Source organism: Alligator mississippiensis, chromosome 13 (assembly GCF_030867095.1).
Source record: "Alligator mississippiensis isolate rAllMis1 chromosome 13, rAllMis1, whole genome shotgun sequence".
Classification (NCBI taxonomy): Eukaryota; Metazoa; Chordata; order Crocodylia; family Alligatoridae; genus Alligator; species Alligator mississippiensis.
In genome coordinates this window covers 39,177,470-39,204,864 of record NC_081836.1, presented here as the reverse complement: position 1 = coordinate 39,204,864, position 27,395 = coordinate 39,177,470, and the positions used below count along the sequence as shown (strand labels likewise).

The window sequence follows — 27,395 nt, the reverse complement described above, 5'->3', positions numbered from 1 at the left end:
CAGGCACCTGCTGTACCCTCCCCCCCCACACGCGCACACACACACCCATCCCCTCCACCCCCCCAACCCAGACAGTCCCCAAGCCCTGGGCCTCCCGCCCCCCATAGACTTACCTGTATCCAGCTACCAGGGCTGCTTCCATGACCCTGCCTGGCTATATGCCAGCCATGTGCGTACGTGCACACATTCGCATGTGATCCCTCTGCCTCCCATCGCCCTCCCCACACTCCTGCCAGTGGAGCAGGGCAAAATCCTGGACATTTGTTCAGATTTCAAAAAACTGCATGGATGGACATGGGAGGACTCAAAAAGAGGATATGTATGGAAAAACCCGGACATATGGTAACCCTAGCATAGGCTACTGTGCATACTCAGTCTCTGTGCACACACTTAGTATCCACACTGCAAGGGAAATAGGTTTGTTACCCATACCTAAGCATCAAAAATGTCACTTGTGTGGCTAAAAACTGACATTTAGATGCAGAAAAGAAATAGCGCTCTACCCTCAGTGCCTAAAGGCAGTTTCTAAACCTGTAACTTTGTGCTCATTTTACTCAGTTTTCCTTTGTTTCCAGGTGTGTCAGCTGGTCTTTTTGGCACTAATGACAATGAAGCTGGAAATGAATGGATGCTTTCTAACCACTCTCACTCCAGCAGCATGCAGGAATTTATACGGAGCTGGCAGGTAATCAGCTGTCTCTCTGCTACCTGAAAAGATTCACAAAATGTGTCTGTCTAGGGGTCACTCAGACAGAAAGGGCCATATGTGACCTGCACAAACTACTATTTCAGTTTTCCTAAAGAGGTTAAATCAGTTCCATAAAAGTGGGAATATTTCCTTATACAAGTCAGCCACACAATCTTTGAAATGTACCAATATTTTTACCATAACAGAACTGCATTTATTGCTTAAACTTTCTAAGCAAGTTAACCTTCAGGCTGAAACCCTGCATTGTTAATCTAAGAAATGAGCCAAAGTGTGGAATCCTGCAGGTTGCTTCTGTTAGAATGAGAATTGTTGATGAGATTTGGTTATCTTTGATGCACATCTGTTACTAATGAATGTGCTGGGCTCTCTTTCCCTGAATACAGGAGCAGTAACACAATAGCAGATAACCCCAGGCCCCTTTCAGCCAGCCTGGAGCCCCCAGGAACTCTCAGCTTTTCTCAGGGCCAGTACTCGTGGTAGCTGTATCTGATCCTTTCTTGCTTCCTTCTCACTTACCTCCTTTAGTCTGCTCACTGTCTCTCTAAAAAGGTCAATTTTCAAGCAACGCAGATATATGCAAGCAACCTGAATTAGTAAAAAAAGAAAAATAATCAATGAAAAGTAATATGCAAGAACTTATTATAATGGCATTAAAAAAGCCAGGGAAGCATGAATGACCTTTTTTAAGTGGTTGATGTCATAATGGCTCTGCTTATGCTATTGATTGCTACGTTTCATTTGTATGCCACACAGACTCTTTGCAGTGTACATTACTGCTGAGAAGAATTTATAGATGACTTTTGCTGAACTCTGTGCATTGCTTGCAGTCATATCCCATTCAGAAAAAGTAATAAAAAGATTGACTTGCTGATAATGTAACATTGACATACATCATTAAGTCAATGGACAGGAATATAAATATGCAAAGTCAGGAACTCTATCTAACTCTTAGGAACTTTATGAAGTAGGAGGAGACAGTATGGTGGACAATGTACCATATTTACCCAAATCCAAGACTACTTAAAATTTAAGATGACCTCCCCCCCCAATAATTTCATTCCATGTATGGAAAATGTATACATTTGTTATAATTTTCCATGTATAAAATCTAATTATTGGGGGGTTGTCTTAAACTCACCCTCCCTCCTCCCCCACTGCTACAGAGGGGAAAGCAGCAGCAGGCAGCTGGGGAGTAGGCAGTCCCCTTGCCCTCTGCCCCCCTCCCCATTTCTTCCCCTTGCAGCCTACCCAACCACACCCAGCACCTGCCCCCACTGGCTCTCACAGCCCCTGCCTCGTTATTCTCCCCTCCTTCCCTGCCGCCCCCCCCCCCCCCCCCATGGTCTGATGCAGCTCCAGCTAGATTCTCTCCCAGGTAATGGAGCCCTTGCCCAGACATGCAGCAGCACCCCAAGGCTGAAGCTGCACCACTATTGACTGGCTAGGCAGGGGATGGAGTCTTCATGTGCTTCATGCCCAGCCGGAGTCAGAGCTGAAAAGGAGTTGGTAGAGGCTGCAAGGGCAGGCAAAGAGGACAGAGAGTGCAGAGATGGTGGCAGGTGGCTGCTGTTGTCTGACTCTGACCACCACCTACGCTCAGATCCGAGTCAGAACTGCAGCAGCTACCTGCTCCCCCTCCACCTTTTACTTGAATCCAAGATAAGGGGCTTTTTTACCTATGTTGAAAAGGGGGCGGGGGAATCTTGTACTGGATTTGAGTAAATATGGTATTTAGTTGCCCTGATAAAATCGAATCAACCTTTCCCTCTTACATGGAAGGTTTGCTATAAGCAATAGGTGTTAGAAGGAAGACAGTAAGATCAAGTGCAGGGCAGATATGGCAGGGTGAGCAATAGTCGGAGGCCAAGCTTAAAGGAATAACCATGCACTCCCTTCTGCCTTGCAAAACTCACCTCAGGATCCTTACGTTACAGTCTAGTGGTGGTGACAATATTACATGGCTGATAGGAAGGAGCAGAGGAGCTAGCTAGCAGATTCTTATGCAGTACAATGAGATTGTGCCCAGTATTAATGGAAGGAAACACATTTAACTTTAGTGTTGAAAGACCAGGGGCCATGAAAACAAGGGAGGATAAAGAGAAGGCTCTTCAAGCAAGGAACTATGCAGGTGCCTACTCACCTTAGAAAAAGGACTGTTTGGGAGGTTAACCTGGCGATTAAAGTTCTTACTTAATATAACCTGAGTTTACATTTGGATTTTGCTTGAACATAGAGGGTTCTATTAATGGAACTAAAGCATTTAGGGCAAGTATTAATTTTTTTAAATTGCTGATCTGATGCAAAAACCCATAAGCACTACTCAGGCAAAACAAGCCAATTAATGTTGCTAATTGTTGATTATGACATTGGCTATCACCCTATTTGTGACTTGTGAAGGAGCTTACCTAAAACAACCATTGCAAAAATACATCTGTATCTCAGTACGCAAAAATGTTTGTCATTGCTGCTACCTTCATCCAGTGATTATCTGCTCTTAAAGCTTTCTTGATATATGTTAACAAGGATGAATACACTGGTAAAGTATTGTCTCTCTATAAAAGGATCTAGAAAAAAAGGTTATCTTAATCTATCATTTATAATGTTATCAAAAAGAGACCTAGCCAACTACTTATTATTTCACCAGTCATACACAAAAAAAACTTTAATGAATCATAAAATCAATAGGAAAAGGAAACAATATCTGTAATCTGTAATATTTATAAGACAAAAGAGATACTTTGTTTCATTTATGAAGAGTGCAAGGCACATCTTAATATTAATGAAACAATGAAATAATTATTCAGTGCAGTGTAAAACAATAGGTCTAAAAAGCCTTTATCTAAACTATCTCCTGGTATAAATTAAGGGGCTTCCACTACATCAATGCTTTAAAAAACAATTTGTTTCTGTTCTGACTAGTCTTGTTTTCTCAGGTGACCAGTCAGTGCAGCCATGTACAGAAGAAAGTGAAGGCATGTCCCATCACAGCTAAGCAAAAATTTTGTAAAATGTTTTTTCAAGAAGCCCACTCTCTTCTCAGGAACTGTTTCAAAGTTGTAAGTAATACTAAGAATCAGCAGAGAAAAGTTTGAACTTCCAAACCACACAATACAAAGCTGTTAAAATTACAAGAGATCAAAGACTAGATTAATTTTCCATGGTGCTTTAGCTGGTATTTAGCAGAAATTCAATATTACAGAAAGTCTAACCAAATGTAATTTTTCTTCCTGCTGCATGCATATTTTAGTAAGGTCTCTTAGGCTTTGGAATATTAGCTTGGCTGGACATTGTACTTTATTTCCAAATTCCAAATTAGTTTGATACAGTTAAGCTCTGCGAGTAGATTAAAGGACATTTTAATTCTGGTCTGAGATGAGGCACATCTTGAGTGAAATGTCACATTTTTTAAGGTTGTTGGTTGTAGCCATGTTGGTTTAAGGACACAGGTATGAGGTTCTTTGGGTAGATGTGATATTTTTTATTAAACAAAATAAAAAATTGGGAAAACTGTTCTTTGCAAGCTTTCACGCACAAAAGGATGTTTGTACCTGAAAGCTTGCAAAGAACAATTTTTCCAACTATTCAGTAGGTCTAATAAAAAATATCACATCTACCCAAAGAACATTTTTAAATTCTTTTTTTTCTTTTATAATTAAATTGCTATATTTGCTGTACAGTTTTAAGTTACCTGACATGATTTATCCACTCTTGTTTTGCCAATGCTAATTCTCATTTGCATCTGAGAATTACAGACTAAAAGGAAAGATTTATTTATTTCCAAATTGCTGTCACACTTTTTGGGGTATGGGTTTGTGCTTTGCAGAACTGAAGATGTTACATACAACTTTGCTCATGTTTAAGGTGGACCCAGAACCGTTCTATACCATGTGTTCACAAGATTCTTGTGGATCCAGCGAGTTGAAAGCTGCTTGCAACTTGGCAGCAGCATTTGTCCACTTGTGCAACAGAAATTTTGTCCCCTTGGACATTCCTCCTCAGTGTGGTAAGTTTCATTTCTCTTCATCCTAAATATTCTACTTATGCTAACATTACCAAGTAACTTGTTTGCATGTTAATGTGGAAATACATAACCCCAGAAACAGGAACACTGCTCATAATTTTTGCTTGTTTCTAGGCTATGGTTTGTCTCACTTCTTCCCCAGAATTCTATTTTGAATTTCACTTAAGCTTAACAGAAAAACTGTTTCAAATTCCTCACTGGCTATCTTAATTCCTTGCAGTTTATTTTCTAGTAGTCTAATCTGTAAATACTCTTTTTGCTTTGATCTTTTGTGCTTTAAATAATTATTATCTATATTTGTGTTATCAGTATTCTGTGTTGTGTAATTCTGAAAAACACTTTCCTTCTTTCCACCTTTTCTAATGAAATCAGTCTGTTGTTTTAATCTTTCCTTAGAATTCCATGATTAAACTGGCTAATACTTAACCCTCAGCCTTATGTCTTGACTTTCTTTGAACTGCAAGGAAGAACAGAACCATCAGAAAAAGTGCTAGTGGAGGTCTAAAGCCCTAGAATCTCTGCCAAGATCAAGTGTAGGCCTCTCATATACTTCAGTTCATCTTACTCCTAACAGATTTACTGCTGAACAATTTTGGGAATTAGGCCCCTGGCAGACATTCAATAAAGGTGCAATAGGGTCTGATGCTTGACCCCTGACAATCTCACTCCCTGCCATATCGATGATGCAGGGGGAGCTGGAGCAGGAATGTCTCCCCCCTGCACTAGCAAGTAGGAAGCTCCTGCAGCTGGGAGCCCCAACAGCTGGAGGAGCTCCCAACCACAGGTGTGTACTGTGGCCCCCATTGCTGGGAGCCCCATCAGTTGATCCAAGCTCCCAGATACAGAGATGCACCATGCCCACCAGGGCTGGGAGCCCAGATCAGCTGATGGGGCTCCCAGCCACAGGGGAGATTGGTGCACCTCTGTGCCTAGGAGCCTGGAACCGCTAACAGAGCTCGCAGCTGTGGGGGTGCAGTGGAGCCTTTGACTCCAGCTGCACCCCTATGGCTGGGAGCCCCAATCTGCCACTGCTGCAAGTTGAAGGGTCATATTGGAGGCTGTCCTAATACAATGCAGAATAGTATTAATGCTGATCCCTACCCTTACAAACTCAACAGCTAACTACTAGTAACAAACAGTTACCTATCTGCATAGAACTGCAAATCCGTAGTTTCAGGATATAGGTAGCTGTATATTGAGCTCTACATGTTTTCTGTATTATCACATATATTACTTGCTTCCAGGTATCTTGCCTTTCTATTGATTTATCTGGGGGGTGGGCTGGAGTGGAGGAGTGGCTTGTGTTTGCTTTCAGATTGTAGGATATTCTAAAAACAGCACCATGTTAAATTATGTGCGCTAGCTATTGACTACAGTTGGCATATAAATAATTAAAAACCAACTACAACTGCTGACATTAATCCTTGTGCTGCATTACACTGCATAAGCAACAAAGGAATCTTTTGAGACTGTAATCATCTGAGGAAAAGGGCCAGGTTAAAATGGACCAAAGCATCCAACACTTCTTCCAAATAAATAAGGAACAGCACCATACATGTAAAGAAAAGAGCAAATGCCCCCCACCCCTCCAAAAAATGTGCTGTGTCCTTAATCATTATCACATCATAAGAATATTAAAGGAAACAGGCATACAAGTCATTGCCACACTAATTACTGCCATGGCTGTCCAAATAATAAATTTAAGATGTAATGATCCATTTACAACTTGTTTACTGCAAAGAGAAGCATTTACTGTAAGTAATTGATGGAACCATGCACACAAGCCAATTATGCAGTTGCTAGGAATAAAGCATGATTTACACTGCTAATTTGTCTGCTGTATGCACTGCTGAGGCTTGGTAATGAGGAAATAGAGGATCTTTTGATATATCTAATGAAATGAGGAGTTATTCACTGGCATTTGTAAACTCAGTGGCACCGCAAAAATTGATTTGGTGGCTACAGATGTACAATTACATTTGTAACAAGCTACAGAAGTTTCAAGTGTATAAGACACTTTCACACAATCAAAAGGGGAAAATATATTTGTGAATGATTTTATAATGGCTACAGAGATGGATCAAAAGACACTTACTCCACTTCACATTTATGTGCATGAACACTCCTAAGTATGTCTTCATGTCACACACTCCAAAATGTTGGAAATAAGCCCGCACTGAATGTGGACTTGATCCTTTTCTGGATACAGAAAGTCATTAGCTACAACATTTGGTTTGTCAATGTAATTCATTAACAATTGTGTTTCATGGGTCGCCAGGTTTTTGGGCTCATCTCTAGCAGGGGAATTAATTTCTCTAAGACAAGTATCTGTTTAAATAAAAGCATCTAATCCTGAATATTCAGTTAATTTTTCAATGCAGTTTTACAGTTTGTTGAAGATAAATATGTGAGTTCAGAGCAGTAATATTAATGTATCATTCCTTGAGGGTACAATACCTTTCATAAGCATTTTGATCAGTTGTACCATTATTTCTCAGACTCCCCTTAACTTCAGTGTGGCTGCTTTGATCCCTCAGTTTTTAATGCACCCCTGAGCCTGGGGGATATGGCAGCCATGATCCCCTGAGCCCAGGGGTTTCATGCTAGGCATGGTCCACCCCTGTAGGGCTCCCAACCACAGAGGGGACTCTGCTACATGTGCAAATTGAAGGTCAATTGCAACTAGCTATAAAGTTGTTACACATTTTTTAGGTCCAACTTTATAGCTGTTTGGAGCTTTTTACAGCATGATAACAACTCTGTACATGCAGTTGGTCTTAAGGTAACTGCACAATTAACCGGTTAATTGCACAATGCCTGTAACAACTAGAAGGGGTCTCAGTTGCATATTGCCAGTTCCAACATGCTGCTCATTACAAAAGACTGACAATTTTGATGTTTCATTAATTGCCTTTTTATCATTTAAGAAAGCAGGAAAAACTTTTATAGTGTTGTATCTCCTTTTATTTGCAGTTTGATTGGTCCGAATGGTAACTGCCAATCCTGATGATGGAAAAGCTTTTTCAGTACTGAAATAATTCATCTTTCTGATTAGACCTGCTAGAAGCACCAGCGTGGAAAGCAGCAATGGTTTATAACTCAGACTATCATGAAATGTGTTGTGTAAAAGAAAAGCTTGTGGGGCTAATTAGCCTGAAAAAAAGTTTAATTATTACAGTTACATGTTATGTTGAAATCACATCAAAGTAATGTGGTCATAAGAAAATGTATGCTAGAGTAACACTTTAAAAACCCCGTTCACTGGAAAAATTCTAATTTATTCCCAACTGAAGACACTCAATTCAAGGTACAAGCCATACTTTGAATAATTAAAACAATCAAGTTGCCTCTCCTACCCCAAGTCAGCAGAATCTTGCCCTGTGGAAACAGCACACACAGCTTTGAGTTGACACAGAGGCATATCTACTGTTTGTTTACAGCACGAACTCAGTCATTTGCTGGGTTCTGGAAGAAATCATATCCAATCCATTATGTTAGAGGTTAGGGACAGACATTACACATAAACCAATTTAAGTGATCAGAAACTGGTTTAAACCTGTAACAGAACAGATGTTCAATGCACATAAACCAGTTTCAAAATGGCTGAAATCGGTTTGAGATAATCTTGGTTGAATGTAGTATCAGACTGAACTGATTTGGGTGAAACTGGTTTATGCAGCATCTGTCCCAGACCCCTTCCTGTTTTAAATTAAACAAGTGTCCCCCAGCATCCCAGATGCTTTGCTGGGCAGGGCTCTGGTCTCTGCTGGCTATGGTCTGTGGTGTGGGAGACATGACAAAGGCAGACAGCACAGTGTCAGCTTAGGGCTTTTTGGAGTTAATCAACAGATAACTGGTAATGTCCCTACTTTCCTTCCTTGGAAAAAGTTGTTTAAGAAGAGCTTGAACTAATGAGAAAACCTTTTGTTTTGTTTGATAGACTGATAAATGCTCATAACTCCCTGTGCAACTCCCTGCTATGTAACTAAATGCTTTGTTATCAACAGCAAGGGGGGAAGCCTTCCCTAATGAGAGCATTCTATGGGGCCTGGCCATGCCCCCCTCAGCTTAGCCCTGAGAAAGGGAGGGAGGGCTGCTGAAGAGTGAATCAATTCAGTCTCAGGCTTTTTGCATGTCTGTCCCTATCCGGAGGGAGGAGTCCCAGCAAGGAAGGGTTTAGCTAAGAATGAGGTGGTGAAGAGGGGAATGAATCTTTTGAAACAATCATTTCCTTGTATTCCCCCATTGACTTTTCACTATCAATAGAATTAGTACTATTTTTAAAATAGAAACAATTTCCTCCTTAGTGCACATCCCCTCCCTACACCATCTTACTTCCTTCAGATCCACTTTCCCAGAAATCTTTTTATGTTCATTAGAACAGGGCACCTAATAGCAAATGCCAGCCTCGGGGTAGTTTTCAGGTAGTATAAATAGAATGCAGAAGGAAGGCAACTTTAGACATGTCTCTGTATGAAATGTCTTGTATCTGCTAAATTACTTTGATGTTTTAAATCAAGTGGATTTAAACATTTTGAACTTCATATAATTTTTTTCAGTCTACACTAGGAATACCTTATAGTGCTTATTTTTTACTGAGGGATAACATAAAGCAAATATTCAGTAACTTTTGAATATCAGAACTATTCTTTTCATACGTTGGAACAACAGGGTGCTATATGCCTACAAAAGTTTACTTCCTTTTCTTTTTTGTACTTTTGCTGTAATGCACTTTCATTGATTGTTCTTTAAAGTTTTCCTGATGTACAGAACCACATGTGTCTGTGTAGTTCATCAAATTTAAACTGCCCCCAACATTATGGTCAGTTCATAAAAGGAACTTTTAAATCAAAAGTATTTAATTCTGAACACATTTCTAGATACTTGCATCTCTGTTTCAACAAAACACCGACCTCATTATGTTTAAAAAAAAAAAGGGGGGGGGGGGGCGGGGAAGGTTCACACAACTAGCTTCAGTTGTGCATGAGAGTGGTCAGCGACATTTCCTGGTGGCACGCCAGAATGGCCCAGCTTGGGTCTGAGGTGGACTGATACCAGGACCCAGCTGTTGTTTCTCCCTGCTGCCCAGTGGTCATATGGCATGGGTGAAGCTCCCAGCTGCCTGGCTGCAGCGAGGGCAAAACCCCATTGCCAAGGCCCTTCACTACTGAATGCTGCCAAAGCCCAAGCTCCACAGGCCACGTCCAGTGGCTCCTGGGGCTGGATCTGGCTCACAGGCCATAGGTTTCTAACCCCTGCTGTAGGAGATCAAGAGGCAAATTCTGATTAGTGTACATTCAAGGTAATTATCTTGAAGAAAACTGTTACTACTGTTTTACTGAGAGTAGAGAGTGGTCCACTACTTTTTTCCTTTAGAATTTTTTTTACTGCTGTTTTAACATCAGTTAGTTACTTGAAGTACAGAAGAGAGTTATTCGAAGGACTCGTGTTACTCGAGTTTGAAAAAACATAAGATCTAAGCTTACAATAAATCAAGGTAAGAAGTACTCTGCTAGCATAATGGTGAAGGGACACTTGCTTGTATTCAGATAGGTACTACAATGGTTTGAGAGATCTTGCAGCAGGTGTGAAGTTAATCTTCATTGCTCTGGTACCGATCACTAGTCCTCCAGCAAAGCATGAACAGAGTGAAAACAGCTAGCTCAATATTAATAGTCAAGGCCCTAAATTAGAAGGAGTTAGTTAGCTCCCTAAAGTGTTATTAATTCCAAGAGCATCCTCAAACAGACACCTTTTCCTTCAGCAATATCTTCCCTATAACTCCTTGAGTGAGATGAGTCAGTATTTTAAATCCTAAACATTCCTTCCTACAAAAAGTGCAATAGCCAGGGCTGCCTTGCCCATACTCTTGTAGCAAAGTGTACAGGTCTTGTACCAGGTGTAAATGACTCCCTGAATTCTAGTGGGGCTACTTTCTGTTATGATGAGGTGAGGGGTTTTGTGGATAGAGCAGAGACTACTATTTTGATCTTAGCAAGGCTTTTAACAGTGCCTCACATGATATACTCATTAGCAAGTTATGGAAATACAGTCTAGATCTATGAGCCTCAAAGGTATGCCAAGAAAGTGAAGGAAGTGTGCTGCAAAATCCCTGTGTGAGGAGGTGTAACAGAACCAAGTCCCAGGGGTGCTCTTGAAACCCCGTGGTGGCCTCACAACTCCTGCCCTGTTCTGGCTCCTAAAATACCCTCCCTGCTATAGAGACAAAATGTTAGTTAATGAAAGATGTATTTGGTGTCATTTTTTTTAATGGTGCATCTCAGCACTGGTATGTCTTCTGGCAAGGTAATAGGCTATATTATGCTTTGAAAAAAAATTGCATGTGCGCACCCCCCCCTCCCTTTTTGGGTGTAAAAGTGTGGGTGTGCTGCCAATTTTAATTTAGAAAAAGTATACCCAAGTATCAGAAGTCTGACAAACACTGATCTAGACGAAATTACTGTAAGGTAAGTTGGATCACTGTGTTCACTGAGTAGTCATAAATGGTTCAATGTCTAAATGGGAGGAGGTATCAGGTGGGGGGCTCTCCACGGGTCTGTCCTGATCCTGAAACAGATTAATACCTTCATTAATGACTTGGAGGATGGGGTTGAGTGCGCATTTAGTAAACTGCAATTGATACCAAACTGGATGGGGTATCAGAGACTTTGATGGCTAGGATTGGGATCAGAGGTATAACTAATGATTTTTGTACCCTGGGCAGGGAGGGGGGCAGGGGGTTGTGCCAAGCACCTGAGAGCAGCAGCAGGGATGTTCAAGCAGGGGCAAGCACAAGTCATACCTGATAGCGGCTGCTACCAGGGCTGGCTCTCTACATGCTGCCTTGCTGGAGCTGGCTCCAAGGCAGGGACCAGAGCCAAGGGCTGACCTCCTGCATGCTGCTTTGCTGGAGCCAGGCCTGGAGTTGGTTCTGTATCTGTACACCTGCCTGGATGTGGCTGCTGCATGTCAGGCTGGTGTCCTCCCAAAACTGGTGCATGAGGTTGGTGCTCTCCATGGCCTGCCCTACTTACACTACTGACTGGTATTCAAAATAACCTTGGTACATTGTAGTAATTGTTTCAAATTTATCAGGTGAAATGTAATAAATATAGACAAGTGCAAAATACTGCACTTGGGATGGAACAATCAAATGCACAAATACAAATTGGGGAATGACCCACTACATTTCCCTGTTGCAAAAAAAAAGCCTAGGAATAATAGTGGACCACAAGCAGAATATGAATCAACAGTGTGCTATTGGTGCAAAAGAAAAGCCAATGTAGTTTTAGTGTTTTTAGGTCTCAAAATAGTGATCCAGATAACCCCCATTCAGCTCTTACTGAAATCTAATCCAGTTCCCTCTCTGCTTGAGCAGATTCAAACCTATATATCTAACTTCCTGGAGACTGCTCTAACCACCAGAGCTATTTGGGAGAGAGGAGAGAAAAATGCTCCGCTCTTCCTGTTGAGGAGCTAAAATAAGATTTCAAGCTAAGTTGATCGGGAGAGAACTAGAGAAACCCAGACTCTACAGCCTCATGTTCAGGGTACTTACATGTGCGAGCAGTGGCCTGGACTCTGATTCCTGCTCCCAGGACTGCGTATGTACTTTATCCAATGGTTGTTTCATGTCAAATACAAAATACAACCCTGGGAGCAGGGACTGATGCCCATCACTACCGCTACTGACAGCTGTCACTGCATTGTACAACAAAACTTTGAGCCCTGATCAGTCTCTTGAAAAAGAAGGGCATAAATGTCTGCTGCTGGGAGAAGGCGCAGGACAGGATCCGAAGCATAGTACCTCTCTGCAGGCCCTGGTAACGCCCGTAGGGGTTCAAACAAGACTTGCCCCTGTCCTCAGTCGTTCCTGTTGACTAGCTCTAAGTAGCGACTAGCTTAGTGTGCAGAGAGATTCCTGCTCAGCTGGCTGTTTTGGCTCCTATTTTGAAGCCTCAAACCCTCCTCTCCATAGCATACAACGAGCTTAAGCGCTCAGGCCAGCGATCTGCATTTCATTCTGGGCACCAGGCACCTAAAAGAGGGTTGTGGCCTGTAAGTAAGGTCCCATTTTAGCCAGGACAGTCCTGGATTTGAGAGGCTGGTCCCAGCCAGCTGCTGGGAATCATAACAGGCATCCTGGAAACAGAGGGGCACGAGGCCCAGCCCGGCTGGGAGTCAGAGCAGCGCAGGGTACCTTGCAGGTGGACTTGTCCCATTTTAACAGGATTTACTGCCTTCCCCATTTTCAGAGCAAACGCACACCCTCATGCAACGTTGTTTTAACCCGGGCTGGTAGCTCCACACCGACACAACCGCGCCGTCTCTTGCATCAGGCATGGGCTGGGTTTACAGGGTCTGCCCAAACACGACAACGATACGAGGCTGCATTTTCAAGCGGCCGGTCCTTTTGCCAGGCCAGCTTGAACTCCCTCCAGGAGGCCTGACCTGATTTTCAGAAATGCTCCCTGAGGGGTGGAAACGGGCCCCTTTCCAGCTGCGCTGTTGGACTTCGGGGGAGATCGAGCCCCTCCAGCTCCAGGGTGGGACGAGGGGCTTTTCCCGCTTCGTCCCAATCCCGCCAGCGGCTCCCCGCCGACACGAGGGACCAGGCCGGGGCGGCCCGTCTCCCCGCCCGCCTGCCCCTTCCCCAGCAGGCGGGTTGGGGCGGGGCGGGGCGGGGCGCGGCGCGGCCCTTCCCGGCAGGTGGCGCCGCCTTCCCGCGCGCGGGGCCGGGCCGGGCGATGGCGGCCGAGCCGCGGGGGCCGCCGCTGAAGGTGCTGTCGGCGCAGCTGCGGGGCTGCCGGCGCGGGCCGGGCGGAGCCTGGCTGGTGGAGCGGGCGGGCCGGGCCCCGCTGGCCGTGCGGGCGGCCTGGCTGCAGGGCACGGTGGTGGCGGCGCGGGGCGGCTGGGCCCGGCTGCAGGACGACAGCGGCGCCTTCACCGTGCGGGGCGCGGAGCGGGTGCCCCAGGGCCGGCCCTGCCTGCGCGCAGGTAGCGCTGGCCTCCAGGCGGGGCCGCGGCCCCCTCCGCCTGGGGCTCCTGGCCGAGCGGGGCCGGCTTGTCCTCTGCCGCGTCGGGCCCCGCTCGCCGGGGCGGCAGTCACCATCAGGCCTCCGGGTGGGAACGGGTGTTTGCGCGGGGCCTGGTCTCCTGGGAAGGCCAGGCCAGGCCACCCCAACTGGGCCCCCGGGCTTGGCCGGCAGGGCTCCAGTCCAGTCGTGGGCAGCGCGTGTGTCCCGCCCGGGGGGGGGGGTGTTATTTTTTTGCCATGGGTTTTTTGACCCTGGGATGTCCCAGGGTGAAGAAAGCCCCCCGCTTCACAGCAGCAGCATGGGGAATGCCTGCACGTGTGGTGCAGCAAGCGGGTCTGCGGTGCCACGTGCCGCACATCCGCGCTCGTCTGGATGGGCCGTGGCGTGAAGCCGTGTTTGTGTACAAGAGGCAAGGACTTTTCAACGCGGTCTCTTTTACGGGACCGGCAGGCAGGGGGAATAAAGCGAGACAAGCTGATGAATGTGAAGGGATTCTTGCATTGCTGCTGCAACATCATTTTGAGGCTGAATGTTTTGATAGTCTCTGGAGTCAGAGCTTTGCAGACTTTCCCTTTCCTTGGGGATTGCCTAACCTAGCTTCAAATGATTAGTTTGCTGCTTTAACAAAATGCAGAAAACACAGAAATAAATTGGGTTTTGTGTTCTCTTTTTTTCTAGGCAGCTATGTAATGGTGATGGGTTTTGTTCACACCTGCACTCCAGAGCCTCTTCTGCAGGCTGTGAAGATGACTGATCTCTCCAGCAATCCTATAAACAAGATGATGTGGAGCCTCGAAGTGGAGGATTTGCAAAACAGCATCCCATAGATAACCATATTTCTATGTTTGTATGTCCAAAGGAACTGGAAACTTTTACTTGCTTCTACATGATTGGAGCTAGGCTCTGAATATTGGAATCTCCCCATAGCTACTTTTTATCCTGCATCCAGGTTGCATTGATAAATAACAGTCCACTGAATATGAGCAGCTCAAGAGCAGATTTACTTCTAGAATAAATTAAAATAATGACAGCATCCACATGAATGTGGACCTTTGTTTTCCTGGAGAGAACCTTGTGCTGCTGCTACTTGTCCCCAGGGAGTGCCTGTGCCACACCCTCTGGCACCTGGCAGGTTACCCCAGGTGGAGGAGGGGAGGCTGGGCTGGGGCCTGGGGCCTCCTGGGGCTGCAGCAATGGTGATCCTGGCACTCGGAGCGTAGCTGGCAACCAGAGCATGGCTTCGGGAGGTCAGGCTCCAGTTTTGGGCAGTGCATGCTGCCCCCGTATGCACTCTTCCACTTTTTTTTGTGCAGGTTTTTTTGACCCTGGGATCTCCCAGGATTAAAAAGCGTGGAGAACAGCTGGGTGTACAGTATGTGGCACCACAGACTTGTCTGCAGCTCCACGTACCACACGGCCATGCTTATCTGGATGTGGCCGATGAACTCGGTACATTTGGTTCAGTGTCAAGATTTAGATATCTTTATGTCCTTGAGATGGTGGAAGGTTTTGTTTCATGTCCCATTTTTTGGCAAATGCCAAAAAATTAAACCATATTAACTTGGGAAAAATTATATGCTGTTTTCTGAATAATACTGGCTACCTCAGTGCATTCTTCATTGCCAGAGTTGCCATCTCCTGAGAAGGTCTAGCTAGGCAGCTGTCGTTATTGCATCAAGTCCTAGTATCCATTTTCATAAATGAGCTGCCTGGAATGGGGGCAGACTGAGGCCGAATGTGTCTAGACCAAATTCCTTTGATATCCAGTTTGCTTTAAGACAAACGTATTTTTCTACCTGCAAGCATAACCTGGTTCCTCAAACGCCTCAGTTCTGTTTTTGTCTTTATAATGCTAAGACCAATGCAGTAGTAAAAAACTGTTTCAGTAATCTGAACGTATATTCACCACAGACTCCTATGGAGTAGATTTATTCTAAAACAAGATAGAACAAGTCATCTAGTCTTACCCTCTGCTCAAAGCAGAGGGTCCCCAAATAGATCATCCTAAAGCTTTGTCTACCTTGGTCTTAAAAAAATCTCCAAGGATGGAGAGTCCATAGCTTCTCTGGGTAACCTGTTCCAATGTTTACAAGAGTAAGACTTCATTTTAAGCTATTGTTCAGTCACCTCTGTGTGCACTACACAAACACTTGTAAATCAGGATAAAAATATTTTTTTAAATCAAAGTAATGAATGTTGTAGATGTTTGATTTTTAGAATATAATTTGGAATTTTTTTGTTCCAAGATGGCAAAATCTGTTGCTGAAAGGAGTATTTCTGGGCACAAGGGGAGGGGCTTCTGGTGTCAAAGATCAAGGTTGGGGGGGGACTTCCAGTCCCAAGATGGCAACCAGGGGGTGGGGCAGCTGTCAAGGGGCAGGGCCCCAGGTAGCCTTCAACAGCTTGCCAAAACTCAGTAATAGGCCCTGCATCTGAAATAATGGCCCACAATGAGCTAGACTGTTCTCTGTGGTGGCAGATGACAACAAGGAGCAATGCATCTTAAGTTGCAGCAAAGGAAGTTTAGGTTAGATATTAGGAAGAACTTTCTCACTTGTAAACTGGGTGTGGGGGTTTGTGGCGGGTGGATAGTTGTGTGGGAGCATATGACTGTGTGGATATGTAGGGTGTGGGTGGGTATGAGGTTTGTGGGGGCCGTGGCTGAGGGGAGGAGGTGTGGGTCTGTATGGCAGTGTGAGGGGGGGTGTGGGTGCATGTGTATGGTGGGGGGGGTGCTTGTGGTACTCACTCAATGAACACTACACACACACACACACAAAATCCCTCTCCCTCCCTCACTGCACATACAAACATTGTATGCTTGCCTCACTACACACACACACACACACAATGTCCTTGCCTCATTGCTCTCTGTTTCTCCTCCCACTTCCTCATTGCATGGACATCCATGCCAACCCACACACACCCTCCCAGTCCTGGCTTCTGACCCCAGGGTACCAGTGCAGCCCCATGCTCCTGCGGTCCAGCAATGCAGCCAGGGCCACGTGGTGCTGGAGCATCTGGCCATGTGCAGGGAAGCAGCTACGAGCAGAGACTTCCGGGTGAGGAGGGGTGGGCGTGGGAGGAGGTTGGGGGGCAGTGGGGCAGGGACAGGCTGGTCTTTCTACTGACTCTTGCCGGCTTCCCCTGGGTCCTACTGCCCTGTCTCCTGTCATTTTTGACAGACAGCCAGGAGCAGATAAATATTAATTTTCTAAACTTTTTAGGTGCCCTGCGGGTCGGATAGAATGGCCTGGTGGGCCACATCTGGCCTGTGCACTCTATTTTGCCCGCCCCTGGTCTAGCTCCATCTTCTGTGGAACCATCCTTCAGGTAGTTGAAGGCTGCTATTAAATCCCCACTTAGTCTTCTTTTCTCTAGACTAAGGCCAGTTCCCTTAGCATCTCATAAGTCACGTCCCCCAGTACCCTCCATATTTTCATTGCCTTTCGCTGGACTCTCCGATTTGTCCATATCTGTTCTGTAGTGTGGGGCCCAAAACTGAACACAGTCCTACCAATGCAGCCCAGTATGCCGTTACCTTTGGCAACAAGGACACAGTGTTGGCTCATGTTCGGCTTATTGTCCACTGAAACCCCAGGTCCTTTTCTGCAAAGCTGCTGCCTAACCAGTCAGCCCTCAGCCAGTCCTGGTGCAAGGGATTGTTTCGTCCTAAGTGCAGGACCTTGCACTTGTCCTTATTGAACCTCATCAGATTTCTTTTGGTCCAATCCCCCAATTTGTCTAGGCCTCTTTAAATCCTATCCCTATCCTCCAGCATATCTACTACTTCCCCCCCCCCCCCCCCCCCCAGCTTGGTGTCATCCACAAACTTGCTGAGGGTACACTCTATGCCATCTTCTGGGTCGTTTATGAAGATACTGAACAAAAATGGCCCCAGGACTGACCCCCCTGGGGTGCTCCACTTGATACTGGCTACCAACTAGACATCGAACCATTGATGACTTCGCTTTAAGCCTGATGCCCCAGTCAGTTTTCTATCCACCTTACAATCCATTCATCCAGCCTATACTTCCTTAGCTTGCCTGCAAGAATATTGTGGGAGACTAACAAAAATGTTGCTTAAATCAAGGTGCACCAAATACACTGGTCTCCCTGCATCCACAGAGCCAGTCAGCTCATCACAGAACGCAATCAGATTGGTCAGGCATGACTTGCCCTTGGTGAATCCATGCTGACTTCCTAATCACCTTCTTTTCCTCTTCCAAGTGCTTACAAAACAAACGGATCCCTTGAGGACCTGCTTCATGATTTTTCCAGGGACTGTGGTGGGCTGACCCTGGATACTCCTTTTTCCTTTTCTTACATACAGGCACTATGTTTGCCCTTTTCCAATCATCCAGGACCTCTCTCCTGATCGTTAAGAGTTTTCAAAGATGCTAGAGGTGCACCAAAACATCGGCCCATATTGGATCGGCACCGTTATAGGGAAAATAGTATCAGAAATCAGCTTTTTTTGGCTTGATGTGGCTGATAATGCAGCCAATAAATGCCCTGTGCATGCACAGAGCCACAGTAGGTACACAGCCAGGAACACAGCCTGGTGGCTTAGGGAGCTGCAGCTGGCTGGTAAGTCTATTGTGGGGGAAGGGTGAAGGTGGGAAGGTGTGTGGGGGGGGGGGGAACATCAAGGCCCCCGCAGTGAAGGAGGGAGTAGGGCTGGGGCCAGTGCTGCTCAGCCGAGGCAGGGTGGGGTGCAGAATGAAACTGGGAGCGGTTCCTGTGGGGGGCATGGGAGGAGCCACATCCCACACCCCCGTGCCTGCGGATGGGCAATTAGCGGCTCCATCCCATGCTCTATCCCGCCTTGACTGAGCAGCACCTGCCCCTACCCCACTCCCTCCCTCACTGCAAGGGCTTTGAACTGCCCCCCACCCATGCTCCTTTCCTCCCACCACCCTTTCCCCCACAACAGACTTACCAGCCAGATGTGGCTCCCAATGCTACAGGGCTGCATATCAGAATCAAATTGCTATTGGCCGATATGGCTCCTTAAAAATCAGCCATCAGTATCAGCCCAAAAAATCTCTATCAGTACATCCCTAATGATGGCTAGCAGTTCTGCAATCGCATCAGCCAACTCCCTCAGCAGGTTTGAGTGCATCATGTCCAGCCCCATCAACGTGTATATGTTCAGTTTTACTAACTAGCCCCTAACCTGTTCTTTTGCCACTGTTGGCTGCCCACTTCCTCCCCAAACTGCGCTGCCAGGTGCACTAGTCTGGGAGCTGACCTTGCCTGTGAAGACTGAGGTGAAAAATGCATTGAGCACTTCAACCTTTTCTGTATCCTCTGCCACTAGGTACCTTCCCCTATTCAGTAAGAGACCCACACTTTCCCTGATCCTCCTCTTGTTACTGACATACTTGTAGACACCCTTCTGGTTACCCTTCACGTCCCTTGCTTAGCTGCAACTCCAACTGCTCTTTGGCCTTTCTGACTTCATCCCTGCATACCCAAGCAATGCTCTTATACTCCTCCCTAGATGTTTGTCCAAGTTTCCACTTCTTATAAGCTTTGTTTTTATGATTAAATTTACTGAAGAGATCCCTGCCAAGCCAAGCTGGTCTTCTGCCATACTTGCTAATCTTCCTGCACATCAGGATGGTTTGTTCCTGTATTCCCAGTAAGGCTTATTTCAAGTACAGTCAACTCTCCTGGACTCCTCTCCCCCTCAGTCTGGCTTCCCACGAGATCCTGCCCGTAAGTTTCCTCAGCGAGTTGAAGTCTGTTTTTCTGAAATCCAGGGTCCTTACTCTGCTGCTCTCCTTCCTTCCTTTCCTCAGGATCCTGAATTCTATCACCTCCTGATCACTGCTACCCTAGTTGCCACTACTATGTTTCCTACCAATATTTCCCTGTTTGTGAGCAGCAGGTCAAGAAGAGCATGGCCCTTAGTTGGCTTCTCCAACACTTTTATCAGGAAGTTGTCCCCAACACTCTCCGATAACTTCCTGGATTGCCTGGGCACTGCTGTACTGCACTCCCAGCAGATGTCAGGGTGATTGAAGTCCCCCAGGAGAACCAGGGCCTGTAATTGGGAAACTTCCACTGTCTGTTTGAAGAAAGCCTCATTGACTATGTCCTCCTCATCTGGTGGTCTATAACAGGGCTCCATCACGACATCACCCTTGTTGCTCTCCCCTGTAACCTTAACCCAGAGACTTTTGACAGGTCTATCTCGTTTCATACTGGAGCTCTGAGCAATCATATGGCTCTTACATAAAGCACAACTCCTCCTCCTCTTCTCCTCTGCCTGTCCTTCCTGAACAGTTTATACCCATTCATGACAGTGCTTCAGTCATGTGAGCTATCCCAATAAGTATCTGTTATTCCAATCACATCATAGTTCTGTGACTGTGCAAGGTTTCCAATTCTTCCTGCTTGTTTCCCAGGCTCCATGCATTCATGTACAGGCACCTGAAGTAACTAGTTGATTGTCCTGATTTCTCAGGAAGTATGCCAGCACATTCCTTGCTGGCCCTCCTGCTTGCTCTTCCTCCAGGTCACCCTGTTACACAAATTGCCAATTACTCAAATCACGAGCAAGACTTTATAAAGGGGGATAAGGCAAGGTGCCGCGTTTACTGATTACATGAGTTAGACATAGAGATTCAGGCACACCATTCATATAAACACACGCAAATCATCATACGCATCATTACACACAGGTATACACATACACAAAACAACCATTTCATCCATACATACACCAGATATAGTTACCAGCAATAGTTGCTCAATATCAGCCCAGGGTAGCCAACCCAGGCTTATTGAGTAGATGATGATGATTTGAAGATAGCAGATTTTAAGATAACAGCTGGAGCAGGGTGAACAGATGCATCTGTGCTCCAATGAAACAGCAGTAGAGAAAGAGACTCACCCAACTTGGCATTTTCAAAGTGTTCTTTTATAGGGCTTGGCATCCTTTGTTTCAGTGCTTTGGGGTTTTTCCATACCCACCTTCTGTTTTTGCAGTTGTTCTTCTTTTGTCTTCAGCTTATCTTAGCCTTGGAGTATTCTTGTTACCCGTCTGGCAGAATGTCTTCTTCTGTTATTTTCTTTGTGCCCTCGAGCTTCAGCCGTTCATTAATTAGTTTACTGACTAGTAACTTACATTTGACGCCTTGTTGCTTATATAAACAGTTAAACCTTCTTCTCCCATCTCTATGCCACTCTCTCACCATTCACCCTTTTACACACACTAATATATAAAGGCTATGCAGAGTTCATTCACTTATGTCAAGCAGAAGGATACAAAATGGAGTTTTCAAGTTGCTTACATGAAAAGACTAACATGGTTATATTTTACCATTACTACACTTTATGTTAACGTTAGCTACATTAGTTCAGTTCATGCTACATGTCCCCACTTTGACCCTTCAAACATCAGTGATGAATGGGTCATAAACTACATTTGTCTGATAAGGAGATATTTTGTTTTCAATTGCAGTTCATAAAGTTTTGGATACATTGATTTTATTCAACAACACACATAACACATGACAAGAAATAAACTTTTCATTACGAGAAACAAATTTATTATTATAGGGTGCAGCATGATATTAAGAATAGCCGTCCCTTGAAGGAGCATATCCTGTGAAGATGTCATACCAATGATATGCTAACATTTGTTTGGCTTGTTCTGAAACTTTCAGGATTTCTTTACCTACATGCAATACAGAAATACTGTGCACTTACGTGCTATTACGAGTGGCAGTGGTTAATTGAGTTATTTGCAAATTTTGCATCAGAAGATTGAGCAGGGCTGTCTAACTGACTTCTATGGAAACATTAAAATTTAACAAATTGTTATCTTTTATATCTTGAATTATTTGTTTTGTGAAATAATACGTGAAAAGTGGAGTTTGACTAACAGTGACATTACACATACACTGCTGCAGGGGAGGAAACAAAGCATTTTTCCCTTGTCAAATAATTTGTTTGAGTCCTACCACACACACAATTCATTTAATCAAAATATAGTTTGGTTGTGCTATTATCCAATTCATCCCAATAACATGTGGATAGTCTGTTGCTCTGGAATAAGCAGGGTTCTTTCAAGACTGGCAACGTGGGACATATCCATTGATTATCAGTCCATTTACTACACATATGATCATTGACAATTTTGTTTTGGTCATTCAAATATTTGCCAATCAAATGGGGGGGGGGTCGAAATGTGCTTTCTTTGAACAAATGGGAGGGTTATGAATGACCATAGTATCTCTGGGTGTGTGTTTGGTAATGCTTGAATTATCTGCACACTTAAGAGACCAGTTAGGGAGGTTACACACATTTTCATAATTAAGAGTTTACTTAACAAAGCAAAAAACAAACAAACAACTCAATAAGCAAATCTACGTCAAAATATTATGACACACAAATATATTAAAAATAGAAAAACACAACAAATACAAATTAACACTTGTTCTCCTTTATCAGCGTTTAACAGCTACTCGTTTTTTAGTCCATTGGTGTTATTGGCATTCTGTGGCTTTTAAATAAATTTAATACATTAAATTTCATACACCACTGAATAACTTTAACTGAAATACATGTACTTATTTTGATTTTTTTCCCAATTGTATATTATATACCACTGTACCAAGATGGTTAATGATATGCACTAGTCCAATTCACTTGGAATCCAAAGTATGTTTCTTTACTTCTTTATGCAAACACTGATGTGCTAGGTTTATCAACTTTTCCTGTAAAACAATGAGTTAATGCAGTTTTTACACACATCCTGTTATGTTGGTGTTATAAACAGTATCTAAATACAAATGAGATTTCCTTTATAGCCTTAAAAAAAAACATTTTATCAGGTTATTTACTAAACACACACGTATTACTTTTTTTACTAAATGCCATTTTGCTAAACAAGTAAACTTTACAGCTTAAAACTTTTATATGAGTTGTTGTTTTTTGTTTCAAAGATTAGAACAACTTTCCAGTCCAACTGGACGGAAGTGTTCTGGTTTGGGATCCACAGACAAATTTAATTTTTAGAGAGAATATCGTCACAACCAAATTAAGTACTGCCCATGTCACAAGCAAGTAAAACCATTCAAAACAGTTTTTTTCTGCACTAGGTTAACTAAGGGTTAACAAATGATAATAACAGCTTTTTTTTTTTGCTGCGCATGTCAAAAAGAAATTTATTGCTGCGCCACTAACAGAGATAAAAACTTTTGCCTTCTTTGCTTTATATAAATCATTATAATTAGTCAGAATGACAGGGGAGTGTCCCTATTACAAACACCCTAATGAAAACCACCATACAATTGGTGATTCTAATTAAATTTATGATGTGGCGAAAACCAATTGGCTATTATACAAATAAAACCCGTCTTCACTTCTGTGACGAGGGGGAGACCTCCGCACACGCAACCTGGAGACCTCTGAACGTATGCGTCAGAGTAACTGACAATTTGATCACTTGTCAGTTCCCCGCGTCTTGACCCAATCTCAGACGTAAATCAACGACCTGCTGGCCCGACCATTTTTCTGCCCGACCGTTTCTATCTGACAACTTATGCAGACCGACCTACGACCTCTAAGCTGTAACTAACCAAGTATTTCTAACCTCCGTCTTTCACCACCTTGACGGTGTGAGTAAATAATCTTGCTTTACAACCGATAAGCGTCCGCCTAATTAATTCCACTCCAAGCGTCACAAGTACCCACCTGACGGACCCTTAACTGCCCAGGTGGGAGTCAGGGAGAGCTGCTGGCCGGCTGCCCTGGGTCCCGACAAATATTACTAATATTTATTATATCTTTCTAATATTCATATACATTTAAACTTTTGCCAATTTAAACTAATCCATTAAGTAAACAAAAACAACACAACAGGACAAACAACACAAAACAGACAGACAAAACAATTTTGCTGTGATGATAAAACCATGGCTTAGGTGAAGAAAATGCTGTTGATGGCCTCGTAGTTCTTTTAGTCACCTTTGCTACTAGACTATAGCTTCTGCAAAAGAGACAGGAAAGAAAAACAAACAACCAAACACACACTAACCTGCCAAGGAAAACTCATTGCAGTAAAATATTATTCATATTTACACATTTACAGTGCTGATGTGTACCAAGTTTTTATAAACACCTTTTCTTTTTCTTTTTGCCTTAAGTTATTAACACTTCCCTTTCTAAAAGATTTACACTATTTTTGAAAAGTGAGAGGAGGTTAAAAAACCCCCAAATATTTCTCACCTTCTTCCCCAATGAAATTGCAGATATTTATTTCTAGCAGTTTTTCTGCTTTGCAATACACACACAGAGCAACCATACAACCCTCCTTTTTATTGGACCAGCGATAGAAATTGTTGTCATTGGTCTAAACAGACCACAGCATGACCTCAGGCACTCTGAGATCAGGACCTAACTTTTTGTTTTTAAAGCAACTGTATCTTTTTCACCAGCTTTAAAGCAGTTATTTTTAAAATTACATTCTCACTCTTTTCTTCTACCTGCTCTAGTATTTACACTGTTATTTTTTTTTCCTTTCTTCCTAAACACTTTCCACATCTCTCTCTATAACAGCTGCCTCCCAGCTCATTTTTCTACTTCCCTGTATTCTTTTTCTTTGACCTTTACTAAAGGTTTTTCTGTCGGGGTATGCTCCCCCTAGCCTTTTCCCAATTAAGGGTAACCCACAAGACAGTGGAAGCTAGGGTTTTAAGGTGCCCTATATTCACCCCTGCCCAGTCCCCAGGGTGATTATTATGTGGCATTTTGCAGAGACTACCCCGCTACAGGTAGCTCCACCACACTAACCACACGCAGGAGGGTGGCAGTTTTAAGTCATACCTGGGACCAAACTTTTTACTCTTCTCTTGGAGAGTATGGTCTTCTTTAATTCTTATGGGCACACTTTCTCACTCTTGGGCTTCCTGTCTCCTCCTTGGGCCAGTTGAAATTGCAGGCTCCCAGCTCTGGCAGCTCTAACAGTGATCTTTTCTCTGTGCCCCTTCACTGGACTGCCATATCACTTGGTCTTTTAGGGCCCTGCAGACCCCTCTCAGATTTCTCTCTCTCTCTCTCACTTGACTCCCCTCAGAGCCTCTGGGCTCATCCTCTGTTCTGTCCTTATCTAACCTCTTCTGGGCTCCAAGTCACTGACTCCGCTTCACACATCTTTCAGACTGAGTTCCTGGCTTTTTATGCTTTCACTAACTCTGGCTGGGCTCTGGTCTTTAGCACCCACTCTTAATTTTTTTCTGTGCTCTGTGAGTCTGTTCTCAAACACTTTTAGAGATATCTCACTTTTCAGCAGGTCTCTGGATCTAGCAATTCTTTTTCAACTCTGATGAAAACGAATTGTGAAGCCTGTAACCTAGAAAGGGTTAAGATCTGTTAATGAAAGCAAAACTATAAGTCAGGTAAGATGGAGAAAAAAAGGAAGTGTTGGGATTCTAGGGAGTTGCTAGAGAGAAAGATCTGCTGGAGAAAGTATTGCCATCAGTGGCCCCTTCTTGCCTTGCTCTCTCTAAACCAATCCATCCAGGAAATCTTGATTTCTCTCTTTCTTTCTTACAGCTGCACACTCTGTGCTGGCCTTGCCTTCTACAAACCAAAAACAATCTCTGTCTTTTTTTCTCAAAGACACACAGTCCAATAAGCTCTATTCTAGCTCCCTCCAAAAGACCACGGGCGAGAAATTGCACACTACACACAATTCCTTCAAAAAACTTTTCTTACCTTAAAAAGGAACCTTCAACCTATGCCTCTGCAAAACATGCCTCTGATAAGCTCACTGCTCTTTCCCTGCCCAGAGTAACTCAAAGTAATTCTGGGCACTGATCTTTGTTTACACAGCTGTACCCTGATGTTTCCCAAAACAAGCCCTTAGGCTCCTGTAACAATCTCTATCTCTTCTAGGCCCTTCACTGTTCCTGGAGAGGTGGAGGGAGAACCAACTTTCCCCTCACTTCCAATCACAAATTCTCTGCCACTGCCTGAGCAGATGTCCAGTAATATACCCTATCCCTTTCTGTGTTACTGGCTGCCTCTTTTTTTTTTTATTATTCTTGGCGCACAGGATCCCAAAGTATCTGTCTTACATTTCTTTAAACGTTTTTGATCTCTTTGAAGCTCCACTGCTTGCATAACACTTTACTTTGCCATAACTTGCACGTGTAACTTACACCTTACAAACTTCACACAAAACACACAACTGCTCTTGTAACTATCCATAAAAGACTAACCTTTCCCAAGGACCCTGTTCATTCACGCAGCCTTTCCAGCAGAGAGATGACTTTCTCTGCTCTTTCTTAGTTTACTATTGCAAACACAATGGGAGGTTCTTACTTAACCCCAAGTGGACCACAGCATGTACTCATGTCCACTACTCTGCCTGGCCCAGACAAACAAAGTTTTCTGGTCAGCAGTAACAAACCATCTTTCCTGCACAAAACTTACAACCCTGGTCACAATTACCATACAACTTTACCTTACTACAAATTTTAGCTAACCCCTTTAAAATGCCTCCTAAGAGTTAGATGGAGGAACAGATTTTTAGTAGCCTCCCATAAAAGCCACATTGCTGTGGCCTCCCTTTTCATGAAGTGTGGTGGTATATTATATCTCTGCATATAGTTCTTAAATTTTTCTTCTAAGTCTGCACTGGTATATGCATCAGCTACTGCCTGCTCAGTCCAAGTACTATGTCCAAACTGCTGCAGCTCTTGTTTTAAAAGACTCATATCTTGCAGATATGTAGCCAGGGGATTTTTGACATCTTTCACATCTGCCTCACTCTTTACTGTTTTTCTTTTGAACATTTTAACTTCCATCTCCTGTATTTTTCTTACTGCTTAAAGTTAGTTACTGTTCGTTACTACTGAAATCCAGTATACAAATCTGTAAAAACATGCCAAAAAGTCTGATTTCCAAGATAATCAAGTCTGAAAACAAAATTCAAAACCAAAGTAATGGACCCCTCTCTCTTATAAGCGGTCCAGACTATCCTGGTAGTCCATAACCCACAAAGTGAGCTTCTTAATATCCACAAACAAAACAAACCAAAAGCAATGGACCCCTCTCCTATAGGTGGTCCAGACTATTCTGGTAGTCCATAACCCACAAAGAGAGCTTCTTAATTATCCACAACCCACAAGGTGAGCTTTCCAAATTAAACAACTTGTCCAAGTATCCAAGTATTCCTCTATTTTTCTAAGTGGTAGGTCTAACCCAGGACCACTATACCCGGCACTTCTACCACCGGGTGGTGTGCACACCTTCAGATAGACAGACAAATGTATAGACAGACAAAACTTAGTATACAGATAACACACAACTGATCAATAACTGCAACGTAGAACCTCATTCACCCCCACACACATTCTCCACCAAAATGTTACACAAATTGCCAATTGCTCAAATCACGAGCAAGACTTTATAAAGGGGGATAAGACAAGGTGCCGCATTTATTGATTACATGAGTTAGACATAGAGGTTCAGGCACACCATTTATATAAACACACACAAATCATCATACGTATCATTACACACAGGCATACACATACACAAAACAACCATTTCATCCATACATACACCAGATATAGTTACCAGCAATAGTTGCTCAATATCAGCC

General features: G+C 43.8%; 2 protein-coding genes and 1 long non-coding RNA gene across 5 annotated transcripts in view; 2 read left to right on the top strand and 1 right to left on the bottom strand.

Moving 5' to 3' along the window:
- Positions 1 to 9,502, top strand: part of LOC102557779 (uncharacterized) — a 188,748-nt gene extending 179,246 nt beyond the window's left edge. For both annotated transcript variants that reach the window (XM_059716459.1, XM_019494721.2), the window contains 4 exons: positions 576 to 685; positions 3,643 to 3,765; positions 4,571 to 4,712; positions 7,704 to 9,502. In XM_059716459.1, coding sequence (XP_059572442.1) covers positions 576 to 685; positions 3,643 to 3,765; positions 4,571 to 4,712; positions 7,704 to 7,708 — 380 coding nt within the window. In that variant the 3' untranslated portion in view covers positions 7,709 to 9,502. The remainder of the gene's footprint in view (positions 1 to 575; positions 686 to 3,642; positions 3,766 to 4,570; positions 4,713 to 7,703) is intronic.
- Positions 9,503 to 13,462: 3,960 nt separating this feature from the next.
- Positions 13,463 to 14,801, top strand: RMI2 (RecQ mediated genome instability 2). The gene is made up of 2 exons (XM_019494607.2): positions 13,463 to 13,727; positions 14,447 to 14,801. The coding sequence occupies exons 1-2, from the start codon at positions 13,478 to 13,480 to the stop codon at positions 14,593 to 14,595; spliced, it is 399 nt and encodes a 132-aa protein (XP_019350152.2). The 5' UTR covers positions 13,463 to 13,477; the 3' UTR covers positions 14,596 to 14,801.
- Positions 14,802 to 20,358: 5,557 nt separating this feature from the next.
- LOC106737934 (uncharacterized) overlaps positions 20,359 to 27,395 on the bottom strand; it is a 61,700-nt gene continuing 54,663 nt past the window's right edge. For both annotated transcript variants that reach the window (XR_009456195.1, XR_009456196.1), the window contains one exon: positions 20,359 to 22,500. This is a non-coding gene — a long non-coding RNA (uncharacterized LOC106737934). The remainder of the gene's footprint in view (positions 22,501 to 27,395) is intronic.